Raw genomic sequence first — 12,600 nt, forward strand, 5'->3', positions numbered from 1 at the left:
ACAACCCACCAAACCCTCACATTGAACTACTAACAACCTAAACAAACTCCACCTCCGTCCCCGTAATCCTCACCTCAGCCGCATACATACACCTATTATCACCACAAAACCCATGAAACAGCATGCGATCCCCACACCCACAAACCGTCCCACCCCCCGGCGAAACAAGCCCATAATCCCCGGACTTCACCAACTGCCTCCCGGTCTTCGTATACGGACCCGTAATCTCACTCGCCGTCGCCCACCGCACATCATACTTCTCATCCGTATAGCAATGCGTCGAGTAAAACAGAAAGTACGTGTCCCCATGGAGGATCAAATTCGGCGCCTCCACCAACGGCCCGTCGCTATCATCGCGGTCCAGGATCTGCACTGCGTCGCCGACGGGGGTAAATCCGTCCGTATCTACCTTTTGGAGAAGAATCGGGGTGGGTTTCAATGGCGCAATGCCGTTGTTGCAGTCCCCGCCGTTGCCGATGCTGTTGCCGTCCACTTTGAACACGACGTAGCGTGAGCCGTCTTTGTCTAGGAAGCCGGACGCGTCGATGCTGCCGCCTTGGTCGAGACGGCAGGAGAGGGGGGTTGGGTTTGGGATGTAGGGCCCGCTGGGATCGGTGGATTCTGAGACTGCGGTGCCGATGCAGTGGTGGCGGAGCATTTGTTGTGCTTCGCCGCTGTAGTAGAGGACGTATTTGCCGTCGTTCTGGGGGTGGTGGTGGTTAGTTTGGATTTGGGGGAAGGGGATGGGATGGGATGGGGGAATGTACACGGCGGACTACGTCTGGGGCCCAGTGGTCAATTTGGGTCTCCCAGCCTGCTAAGGTGGGGAGGGCTTCTTTGTCGAGGAGAGTCCATGTTTTGAAGTCTGCGGACTTGGCTACTTGCACCGTGCGGTTGTTGCCGTTCGTGCCGAAGGCGTACCAGGTGCCGTCGTCGGCTTGGACGAAGCCGGGGTCTGGGAAGTCCGTGTCGAGGGCTAGCCAGGGTCCGGTGGCTCGGATTTCAATGGGTGAGGTTATCACAGATGTGATTAGTGTGAGGCCTAGGGCACAGAGGGATGGTAGATGTGTCCACATTATGTTGTCTCAGTTAGGGTGGTTATTTGAGAAAGAAACATGTAGTAGTAAGTGTTACTGTAAGGAGTCTGCAGGCTCGGTTGGGGTAAGGGGGGTTGCTGTTATATACAAGTGCGATGAAGGTATTAAGCAATGCTACTATATACTGGGATGAGGCATCGTTGCTTTATATCTGAGCGTTCTGAGCTGGGCAGTAAGCAGGGCCCACCCGTGTGTGGATGACCGCTTTGGATGCTGGATGAGGTGCTATTCCCAATTCTGTACAAGAGTATCGATCATTTGATGCCCAGTGCTTGCGGGAGGGAACCTGGTCTGCTGGTCTGGGGACGGGATACATCAACCAGCTGGAATTGGCCTAGGGCAGGTGCTAGCATGGACTTGAGATGCGCCTATATGCATATTCGGAATTTAGTGGATCATCCAGGTGAGCTAGCGGAAAATATTGTATTGACTTGGCATCTTTAATGACTGATGTGGCGGTGATTGAGTGCTCTCCCTTCATGCAAGTGCCGCAAGGCTGCCTCTGGATTTATGGGCCAATAGATGCCACTGAACTTGCACTCGGTCACTGGGACAGAGTATTTAGAATTGGAGGGATGACTCGCTTTGACAGGCAGTCCATAGTGACATGTTAACCCAACCGAGCGAGTGCGATATATCGGTTGGCATTGGATGAGACGGAAACGGTAGTAGCTTGGCCATTTGCCTCGGCGCAGCAACAACAATTGGGCCTCTGAATAACCTACTAGCTTCGTTAGTGTTCATTCGATCATCTGGGGATGGACCCACTTCATTGAGTAATTATGCTCGGATAAAACATGATTATCCTAGTCGATTCTTCCAGGAACATTAGTAGAAGAGCCGGTTGAGGCGGAGACGCAAGGGCAGCATTGATCATCAAGGGGTGAGAGTATGACCATGCCACCGACCTTGGAGTAAACTGTTGTGCTTCAAGCAGGCTGACACAATTGCCCGTAGATTTTCTAAACCGACTGCATAATTCTTCCTGGCCTGATCTTACTGCATGATGCATGGCTGCGGGCCCCTCCTCACCATGACTCGATCTTCCTGTTCCTGGTAGGTACGTGGAGGCAGCTATTGGCTTCAGCCGCTACCGAAGTTATTCCCATGGATCGAAATTTTGGGACACGGCATCCCAAACCTTGTAACAAGACCTCTTTCAGGGCCGATACTCAAGGCCAGGATCCGTATTCGACGCTTAGCACAAGTGCAACTGTCTTCATATCAACCGGTTCATTGGTGCTTTCTCACACCCTTGACCATTTCCTTCCTCCAGTTTATGCCCAGATGGATGGCACATGGGGAGTTGTTCGGTGCTGCATGACCCAGCATTTCTCCCGTTCGCTCACCTACTTCATGCCGAGTAACCCAGCCAGTGGATTTACCCAGAAAACACCAGACACATGGCAGGAGAAATATCTGTCGTGTGTGCTATCTGGTGCCCTTTGTTGGCTGTCCGCCAAGTCTGGGTAGGTTTCTTAGCCGGAAGGCCATACATCGGGTGCTCTTTCAAGTCCCAACCTTAACGGCCGGGGTAGGTCTCAACGTAGCACCTCAACTTCCACCCTTCACATGCAACGTGTAGAGGCCAAGGATTTAGCGATGCCATGTACCGCTTTGTACTGGGCTTTCCAGAAATCACAGATACGATGGCAACCGCTGCGCCTCGTCCCTTGCCTGAAGAAGGTGATACCTACCCGAAACGTCACATTTGACCGCTTATTCCGGCGAAGAACACCCTAACAATACTCCTTAAGATTATCATCAATGATCTGCCTCATTTAGGGCAATAGTTTCTTTCCATGATTTCCATGATGTACAAGGAAATCAACTTAGTCGGTGAAAAGTGAACGGTCGGCATTCAACTGATTGGTCCAAGGGTTGAGCCTCTTGGGCCCTTGAGACCCGATGTACAGGGAGATCTGCAGGGCTACCTCGTGTTCCCATCAGGTGAACAAGTGGGCCTCGTGAGATCCTGCCTTTTCACCGAATCCTAAAATCTTCCCTCCACTTACCCCGCACGAGTACCCGATTGAAGGAATTGATCACAAAACGGCTCTTGGGCGGATTCTCGTGGCCGTCTCAGATCCCGGGAGGGGCTTGGTGGTGGGAAACTATATCCCTCACTAACTCTTCATGGAAGCGTGGGGAAGCCCGATTAGTATTAGCAAGGGTCTTCTTCAAGTACGATGACTTCAAAGATCGGCATCGGGTAGCGTGCAACTTACTCCAGATAATGGAGAGCCAGTGAGAGGTGAGATCCTGCGGGTAGTCTCGGATACGAAGACTCCAGTCATGCTTGAGATTCCTACTCACACCGGAGTTGCCGTGACTTTGATGCAGAATATCGGGCAGATGTGTTTCTTGGAGGGATTTGTTGGGTTGACATGCGGAATGATGCCATAAGATGAAGTGAAGGAGGCGAAATGGAAGAATGAAGACGTGATGGTCAGCTGCGCCCAGTCCCTTTCCAGCTACAGCGGCACTTTTGCAATTTCTCTCACACTGAGCCAAACACCCTGAGATGCTACATGTTACAAAATCATCATTTCTTCTCATAACTGACTATCCACGCCCTTCTCATATAAGTCATAAGCGCTAAGAACCTCAAACATATACACCCACCAACGCCATAACATGCACATAGAAAAGACATCTAGAATCCTGTAAGAACCCAACTTTCAAACGGCACACCACGAGGCTGTCTCTTGCCATTTTCCTGCGTATACAAGACGGGCTCAAACTCGCACGATGCAGCATACTGTTGAATCAATTGCCTCCAGTAGCACGACTCTGCAGCAGGAGTCAAATACCGATCCCGAAACGTCTTCACAGAATTCTCCGCAATGCGTTGCGCAGTCTCCGGATTATCAATAAGAAATTCCATCTTCCGATCGAGATCCGAAAAGTCACGCTCGACCTCAACATAATTTGCCTCCGGCCCGGACGCAATGAGCGCAGCATGGTGTGCCTCGCGCCAGACCAGCTTATGCGAAACCACCACAGAACGACAATTCAGAAGATACTTCCCGCGCCCTGAGAAGCTGCGTCCTTCTGCATGTGCCAGGAACATATACTGGCAGTAATCTTCCATCGGAAGGAGGTTAAATCGGACATCATTCTCATCATCCCAGTCAATTACCCGGATGCTTGCCCAGCTCCTACCCTGCGCTGCCTTCAACAACTTGCCCCGGATCTCGGGGTTCGTAGCAACACTACCTCTCCAGGCGAGTTGCTTCTTCTTATCCTGGAAAGGTAACCCCGGTGTGGACCCCCCATCGATAGTCACTTCACCATCGTCGACTGCAGCAATGCGGCGGCGAATATCTTTGTAAGGGCCAATCTTAACCTCCGGCCACGACCAGTATCCGAAGTCGGGCATTAACCAGACATTCTCCTGCTCGTCCCGTTTGGAATAAGACCAAACTGGCCCCTCATTAGTGCTATAATCCTCCGTCGTCAGGACGAATTCAATATCCGGCAGACTGCTTCGGTCTGGGAACGAAGCGAGTGCACGATGAAGCGCATGTAATGTTGCTTTCCCGCGGGTGAATGTCGCGGGCATTGCGCCAAAATCTACTACATACAGCTATATCGCATCAAGTCGTTGTTAGAAGACACATCAACCATCGTAGGTGATTCAGGTTCCAACATACCTCACCATGATGAACAATACCCCGCACCATCCCATCCTCCACTTGCAGACTATCCAACTCCTTAAAAGTAATGCGATGGCCTTCCCTCAGCGACGCAGATTTGTCCAGCTCAACAAACAGCTTCGGAAACGCGAGGCGACATTGCTCATCTGAAAGTCCATGATTGTCGCCATCGCGCTCGACAACAAACTCCCATGTCGTAGCATTACTTGCTTCTGATGGCGAGGTGTTCAAGCAACTCTGCGGGGCTGTCTTGAGGGACGACTTCAGAGCATACTTGGCGACGTCATTGGAATATTGTGTGCTGAAGATAAGGAATGTTGTTATGATCAGGGAGAGAATGGCCCCGGTGGCTATGAATCGGAAGCCTGACGACTGGCATTGTAGTAATTGCATCACTGCATCCCTTTTGGTACTGCCACTTGGTACCTCTGCGATGATCAGTGCATGTACTGTGGTAGACAGTAGTAGTTAACTACTAGTCATCGGGCGGGATATTGAGGTAGTCGCTGAAAGCGCCGTCGCCATGGCAACGAACGCCCAATACCATCGGTCTCAACCTGACTCTGTGCCTGCGAGCCTTCTGTCTGCGCTCTAGAACACTGTCACTCAATTAATTATATTGTCACGATAGCAGTAATCGCCCAGGTGGCTTCTCCTCTTTCTTCTTGAGATATGAGCGTGAAGTTGGTGTTGGGTTGTTGTGGCGATGGAAGCGAATAGCAACGGATAGAGAAGCAGATGGAGACAAATGGTTCGACGGTGATAATGCCCAGTAATGGATTTGTGAAGCCAGAGGCAAACTAAGCGTAGAGGCATTTGTTGATCATGCGAGACTGGGGAAGGAAGAGACCGATGGGTGCCTGCAGAAGCGAAGAGATTTCGGGTGTCCATTTCAGTCTCGAGATGCTATACCATAGTTCTAACATGATACAACAAGACAGTCAACAACTTGTATATATATTTCTAATTATCTCACTCTCCAAGAGCAATCATCAACAGACAAGTGACCTACTGCCCGCCTGCGGACACGCTGAGCCCTCCCTTTCTTGTATCATGGCATGCAGGCTGGTGTGTATCTGTATCTATAGTTGAAAATTTTTTCCAAAAAAAAAATGTATGTACATGGGAGTTGATGGAGGCCGTAAGAGGCAAATTTATTCAGGGGTATCTCAAAATCAATCAAGAACGGGTGTGGAGTGGAAAGAGATGTGTGTCATGGCTCAACGAAGGAACACCAGGCCTGCCAATCGGAAACGCGATAAAAAGGAATAAACGGTAGAATCTAAATGTATGGTTGAAAACAAATGCTAACAGCCACCGGGAGGGTACTAAATGCAGGGTCGGGAAACGGAGGGTTAGGGGTAGAGTCACACTACGGATCTCCATGAGACCTGTTCAACAGGCGGGGAAGACGCTTGCTGGGTCACTGCTGTGCAGGCAGACATGAACTTCACGCATTGTGGTTTGCCATTGCTCTGGCACCAGGGCTGCTGAAGTAGCTTTCATCGATCTTCAGGATCCATTCCACTTTCTGGGCCTCGGTTCGGGCCGCAAACAGGAACGTGTTTTGTGCCCCGTACACTGCAAAGACATTCGGACGACCCCGTGGAGACGATCCCCGGTCAGACCCGGCTGCTCCTGGGCCATCGAGGAGCCGTGCGAAGTCGGGTGCATGATCAACTCGGGAATTGCGCAGGTTGATAGCGTTGATCTCATCTCCGTCAGGAACAGAATAGATGTGGAGATATGGACGACGAAGCTCAACAAAACGCCGTACCCAGTGGCTGTTGGTATCATCGGGGGTTAAGAGATAGCCAGACTTCAAAGAGGAATCATTCTTCGGAAGAGCTTGAACACTGGCAACAAACCGCGGCTTCAATGATGCCTCGTCTTGAACCGAGCTTCCATCATCGCTTGAAGATGATTGCTTCGCCCGCGAGGCAAAGGCCGCCCCTCCTGCAGGCGGCTCGGTGTTGCTTCGGACCAGGATTGCCTCGATAGGATCGGTCTTTTTCCCCCAAAGGTCGACGTATTTCTGAAGCAACTTAGCCCTGCGGTCAGCAAGCTCCTGGCTACGGAGGGGGGTTGACCGTCCGCTGCGTGGAGGCGACGCAACAAGGCTGTTGGCACTCAAAGCCCCTTTAGCTGCATTTAACTCGGCAACACGTCGCCTTCGTTTGCGAGCGGCTATATAATCACGGACAAGTGAGACTTTGCGGGGAGCCCAGGTGATAAGGAGCTCTTCGCCCTTCACATAGTCGTTCTGTGTGTTCATCCGCCAGAGATCAGCCGCACGTTTGGCGGACACTGGACGGACGACTAGAGAGAACATGCGAACTGTGGAGTGCACAATTCGCGTTGAATTGAAGAATTGCTTGAACATGGACTGAGGTCGAACGTAGGTTCGGCCTTGAATCTGGAGGGTCAGGTCTATCTCAAAGGGGACGGGATCCTGCAGACGGGAAGACAACAAATCCCATCGGAGTGTCACCTGGACACGATACTTGTCTGCAGTGACCCGATCAAGCAAGAGAGACCCGTGTAAGCTGGAGTCCCATTGACCTATGATGGTGATGTTTGATGTCCCATCGGCGTTTTCCTTCACGTTCGGCTCCTGGACGAACTTCAGCGCAACGTCTGGCGTCTGCAAGTCCTGATCAGGGATCTTGCCCCAAGGATCTAGCAATCGCACTGACCCCACGCGGATATTGGTAATATTGTCCCACGGCAGGCTTTCAGTTGAGCTGTAAGTTAGATTCACCAGGATCCGCCGCTGTAAACCCTGATGGAGCTGATATGTACCTGCATCGAGGCTGTTGCTCTGGACCACCTCGACTGGAAGATATTCACCGGACTCGGCTAATTCGAGCACCTGTGCCCTGGCGAAAACATCATGTCTCTCTTCGGAATAGAACTCCGTCTCTGCAATACGCGGCGTTTTGCGTTTCTTGGGAGCCGGCTCTGCAGAGTCACGCATGTCATCCCAGCTAAGGAGCTTGTCCAAATGCATTTGTGTCACCTTTGCGTAAACACAGATCTTTAGTGCTGCCGTCCGTGGACTTGACAGCGGCAAACTCATACTATGAACGCTCTCAAACCGCACAGGTGATTCATCGAAGCCCGTAATCATTTGAGTAGTCGTAGCCCCCCCTTCGTCAGAGATTCCGGGTACAAATAATTGCGCGTGGACGTCCGACCCTTCCCATTCAGCGAAGCCAACCATATCCCGCATCACGACGTTGAACTTGAGAGTAGACGAAGGCGCCTGAGCCGAGGAAGGCTCCAATGACAGCCTAATGATGCCTATGACATTTTGTGTATATGGCGAGGTAACTTCAACTGAAACGTCTTGGACTCGGGTCTCAAAGACAGCCGTGAGAGGGATATCGGCGTCACCAACCAGCGAATATTGAGGCGAGCACGGCTCCGAGAAGGGGTTTTCAAGCTTGAAATGCTGGATGTAGTCTGGCCGGTCGATATACTGGTGCAATTGCCGCATAGCCTGAACACGGCGTTGGAGCTTCTCGATAGACCATAGGTGGATGACACATTGCTTGAAATCAATCACACGAACTGCGACACAGGGTTTCTTGGCCTCATCTAGAACAACATCCTCGTCTCCTGAGATACCATTCAGTACAAGGTCGTAGGACGAGGCCATGTTATGCCCGTGGTCAATGATCGCAAACTGAAACACGACATTCTTGTCCATTATGTGGCTCATCACTTGGGCCTCCTTCAGCAAAGACGCATGCTGGAGCACTTTCTCGGCCATGCGAACGTAGTTTTGCTGAGACCAGTGGCGGTAGACTGTTTTAGCGACTTCAAGCTCTCTGTCATCCAGCTTGGCAAAACCATTCTCATAGATTTTGGGTACTGGTTGGCCTAGATCCTTCATGTGAGACTCAAAAGCTTCTTTCTGCTTTTTCAGTTGCTCTTCGAATTCTTCCTTTGCAGTTCGCAAGGCTTGCTCCATTCGAGCCTTTTCGGAGCGTAGGTCATCAACACCCTGGGTGGAAGAGGCCTCGGCATTCCTTAACTTGTCCTGATACTCCTCCTTTTGTCGGTCCAACTGGCGCTGCATATCCTGACGCACCGATTGCAGTGTAGCTTCACCCCCATTCTGCACGTCATTCTCATCATTCGGATGTGGAGTTCCAGGCATCGTAATGGCAGTGTCCAGTGAAAAATTATCAATTGTTCCGTTGGACATGTACTTATCCCGCACTGGGAACGAACTGAGCGAGTCAGAGTCTTCCTCATTCTCCATCAGCCCACGACGAGTTGCCCGCACTTTCTGTACATCCTCAAACAAGGCGTCTAACTCATCGTCAGGCATATGGGAGATTTGATCGGGCCCCAGCACCGCACTGACAGCTTCACGGCGAGCATAAAACCAATCAGATTCCCTACCGCGCTGGGAGGGCATCGGGGAATCTGCTCTGCTCGAATCGCCGTCCACCTCCGAGCCTGTCTTACTCAGGGTTCGATCGTGGGTTTTATTGGGCGCGGGTGAGCCCAGTTGACTTGTGGTGACGGAATGACGCAGCAAGCTTTGTTCAACTCGTTCAGCACGCGCTTCCTGGGGGTGGTTGAAACGGAAGATATGGAAATCACCCAGGATGATGCGGAATCCACTCTTGAGCCGCTTCGGTTTATCGATTCGCAATCCATTCACCATGACCGCTGCGCCTTCGGTGGGGATAATGGTGACAACATTGTCCACGTTCTCAAACCTACAATGGTCGTCTAAGATTTTCGAGCCGTTCAATCTTATTTCAACATGGCTGCCCTGGTCCATGTTTCCGACTATGGTGGTTCCCGGCTTAATGTTGTAAACGAGACACTCAGCTAGCAGCGGGTCGTCGCTCAGATTGACCAAATGTGGCATCTTCTTCGGCGTGCTCAATCCGATGAAACCTTTCTCGATGCTGATACCAAGTTCCTCCAGAGCAGACTCTCGCTCTTTGTGAATCTCTTCAGTCTTTGCCAACTTCTCCTCCCAAGTTTGATTCAAATCTTTATAAAGCTTCTCGCTCTGGTTCAGCTGTTCGACGATTTCAGCCTTGCTAACTTTGGTGATCGAACCATCCGGCTGTTGTATGGAGACGAGTTGCTTCTCTAGGGGGGTATCTGGAGGGTAATACTCTTCTGCTGGTATAGCACCAGCAGCGCTGCCTGCTCCAGGACCTGCGGCACCACCACCAAGTTTCGACCGGAGTTGGGCCAACTCCTCCTTTAACTCTCTAATCATTCGTGCGTTGGGGTCTTCGTTCACAACGGCATGGTTCTTGATTCGCTTCGCCGAGTCTGCATAGCGGAGAGTACTGAGAGTCTCCTCAAAGTTGATATCGGCGGGTGAAATAGCAGCAATCATCGCTGTCATGGAGTTACCTCCCAACGAGTCCTTCAGCAACCATGTCAAGATGGAATCACGATATGGAACCATTGATGCGTTCTTCTTTTTGCCAGCCGCCACGTCAGCGAGAGCGGCAATGACACGACCAAGGGTCGACAGCGAACGGTTAATTTCCGCACCCTCCTTCAGTCTCGCACCGGTCGCGCCAGTAGAATTTGCTCTTTCCGAACCTGCAAGATCGACTAAACTAATGCGCGACACCTTCTCCGTATCCATAGACGTCTCCGCGTCATGGCGCTTCTGTGTGAGGGTCAAGGTAAACACGGCATGGGAACGACTGGACGTCTCGTTCATGTTTGTGGCAGCAACCGTTCTAGCCTTGTTACCCTCGTCCATCAAGTTCTCGATCTCCTCGAAAGAGCGCACTACAAGCTTGGCCAGGTCCTCGACGTAGGGACCAGTCGACGGATGCTCGCGAACTTTTAGATTGCCCTTATTCGAAGGGTTGAGCAAATCACGGACTCTCTCATTGTAGATTTCAAGATACGACACTTCCACCGTACAGCCGAGGTTCTTGTCTTGCTGGATTGAATGAATGCGCTCGAACATATCCTGACAAATTCTCGGAATCACACCGTACTCTTTGCCGTAACCCATCATCGAATACGATTTTCCGGAACCCGTCTGACCGTAGGCGAAGATACAGTTATTGTAACCCTGGAAGGCATTGTCTAACAGCGGTACACCCAAGTCGAGAAAGAGGTTATCCTGGCTCGCATAATTTGGGGCATTCTTGTCGAAAGACCAATACGATCTGTCGAAGGCGAATGACTTGGGTCCTCCATCCGCGCCTTTCCCTCCACCAGCCTTGCGGGCTTTATCATCCGCGCCTGGTGGAGTGGAAAGGACGGTTTGGTTGTCTTTCATCTGAACAATACATTTTGCACCACGGTCGATTTCTAGAATGCGGAAAGAAGATACCGGGGTCAGTCCAATCTAGGAGAGGGGCTTGGTCGCATTGCCAATGCCACAAGTGACTCACCTCTGCTGTTGAAAGGCCGCACTCGCACCACCACCTTGATGTTTCCTCCACCAGCCATGGTTGCTTCCTCCCCATACACCTGGGTCCGATCGCCTGGTTCCGCGTGTTCGAAAGAAGAATCGCAAGGGGGTGAACCGACACCAGCGGAAAACGCGAGTCGCGAACGCTACGAGGAGCGCCGCCCTATCGGATAGTGCAAGCTGATGTGTTCCTGGTTCGCGGTACTTGTTTCAATGCTAGTTGAGTTATTGTAGTAAAGTGTTACTGGCGAATTGACGGTCTGAAACGGATGTCAACAAAGACGTCATGTATATCGGGGGGTGTCTGCGGGCGGACAATCCGGCGCGTTCTAAGGGGTGAAAACACGATGGTAACGGGAGCGGTGGGAGTTGACGGCCGTCTGTAGCGCAACCAGACCGGTCCAAGAGGCTGCCAGGATCGTCTGCGTCGAGGAAAAAGTGAAGGGATTGGAAAGAGGAGGCGGAAGATAGGCCGACTCGGTCGCTCTCGCTCTCCTTGCCCCAAGCACGGGGAAAAGCCACATGAGGGATCGAAAGGGCGGGTTCGAGGTGGATCACGTAAGCAATCCCGTGTCCCTGCCAGCCAATCAGCAGCCCCGATATTTACTCCGGACTCATCAAGCATCTTTTTCCCTTTCCTGCCACTGAGTGGATGCTCCCTCTAGGTCCTCATTCACCCTGCACTGTTATGCAGGCACACTCTTCTCCATCGGTCTGCTCGAGCTCCTGATTCGCTTCACAGGACATAAAGTGTCTGATCGATCTTATGGTTCAGAAGCAGTTGCTCTGCAATAGGCCCCCGGTGATGGTGTTGCAGCAAGCTTCTCCGCCCGGTTCCAGGGAATCCATCCACTAGCTAGCAGAGCCAGTGTGTTGGTAGTCTACTTCATACATAGTAGATAGGATTTCATAGATCCGAGCATTAAAGGTGGAACATCTATGCCGGCTATCGTCATCCTTCGCTACAGATTATATAACTACGGGGGGTTCTCTATGGCACCGGTTTATAGCCTGGTCCGCTCTCCAACACACAAGTCTGCCTCCCCTCTTCCAGAGCCATAGTACATATCCGCTGTCATATAGATAAAGTATATGAGCTCGAAGAAAAGCCACATTTTCTTGTCTGACCAGCATTCCCACACAACGAGCCAAGAATATGATTGCTTGGCCATTTGCTTCCCATATCGAAGCCTCTAGGCCAGTCCAGCTCCTAGAGCACTAAAAAATCCTCTTCTCCATTTGACCAGCCCATCCAGATTCCTTCTCATTCACCCACACAGTAGTTATAATATCCATCCCGACCAGGCGCGTTTGCATGGCCCATGTTTGAAATAACCCCGCATTATCGAAAGTTCTTCGGGCACCACCCATTTATTATTAATCGGTATAAACTTTCCACGGCCGGAAAACCAAGTGCGGATGG

At 51.4% G+C, this 12,600-nt stretch overlaps 4 protein-coding genes across 4 annotated transcripts; 1 reads left to right on the forward strand and 3 right to left on the reverse strand.

Annotated features, from left to right (window-relative positions):
- Positions 1–37: 37 nt before the first annotated feature.
- BDQ94DRAFT_166777 (glycoside hydrolase family 43 protein) lies at positions 38–1,076 on the reverse strand (the record flags this gene model as incomplete). Its single annotated transcript, XM_026770629.1, has 2 exons — positions 38–703; positions 768–1,076. 2 exons carry the CDS (start codon positions 1,074–1,076, stop codon positions 38–40), a joined length of 975 nt encoding a protein of 324 aa, XP_026630630.1.
- A 2,489-nt stretch (positions 1,077–3,565) lies between these two features.
- Positions 3,566–5,189, reverse strand: BDQ94DRAFT_182886 (DUF821 domain protein). The gene is made up of 2 exons (XM_026774261.1): positions 4,754–5,189; positions 3,566–4,686 (listed from the first exon to the last, which is right to left on the reverse strand). Exons 1-2 carry the CDS (start codon positions 5,147–5,149, stop codon positions 3,754–3,756), a joined length of 1,329 nt encoding a protein of 442 aa, XP_026630631.1. The 5' UTR covers positions 5,150–5,189; the 3' UTR covers positions 3,566–3,753.
- A 572-nt stretch (positions 5,190–5,761) lies between these two features.
- BDQ94DRAFT_136727 (uncharacterized protein) lies at positions 5,762–6,120 on the forward strand. The gene has a single exon (XM_026764932.1). It carries the CDS (start codon positions 5,873–5,875, stop codon positions 6,026–6,028), a length of 156 nt encoding a protein of 51 aa, XP_026630632.1. The 5' UTR covers positions 5,762–5,872; the 3' UTR covers positions 6,029–6,120.
- An 86-nt stretch (positions 6,121–6,206) lies between these two features.
- Positions 6,207–11,215, reverse strand: BDQ94DRAFT_166779 (kinesin-3 motor protein uncA; the record flags this gene model as incomplete). The annotated part of the gene is made up of 2 exons (XM_026770630.1): positions 6,207–11,074; positions 11,158–11,215. The coding sequence occupies 2 exons, from the start codon at positions 11,213–11,215 to the stop codon at positions 6,207–6,209; spliced, it is 4,926 nt and encodes a 1,641-aa protein (XP_026630633.1).
- Between the last annotated feature and the right edge of the window lie 1,385 nt (positions 11,216–12,600).

The sequence above is a fragment of the Aspergillus welwitschiae genome (genome assembly GCF_003344945.1).
Source record: "Aspergillus welwitschiae strain CBS 139.54b unplaced genomic scaffold BDQ94scaffold_4, whole genome shotgun sequence".
Lineage (NCBI taxonomy): Eukaryota > Fungi > Ascomycota > Eurotiomycetes > Eurotiales > Aspergillaceae > Aspergillus > Aspergillus welwitschiae.

Bases quoted from the DNA above. Each gene is read 5' to 3' on its own strand.
- BDQ94DRAFT_182886 (XM_026774261.1), bottom strand. From the start codon at position 5,149: ATGCAATTACTACAATGCCAGTCGTCAGGCTTCCGATTCATAGCCACC. The intron at 4,687-4,753 runs GTATGTTGGAAC...GATGCGATATAG, and splicing joins GTATTGTTCATCATGGTGAG to CTGTATGTAGTAGATTTTGG.
- BDQ94DRAFT_136727 (XM_026764932.1), top strand. From the start codon at position 5,873: ATGTACATGGGAGTTGATGGAGGCCGTAAGAGGCAAATTTATTCAGGG.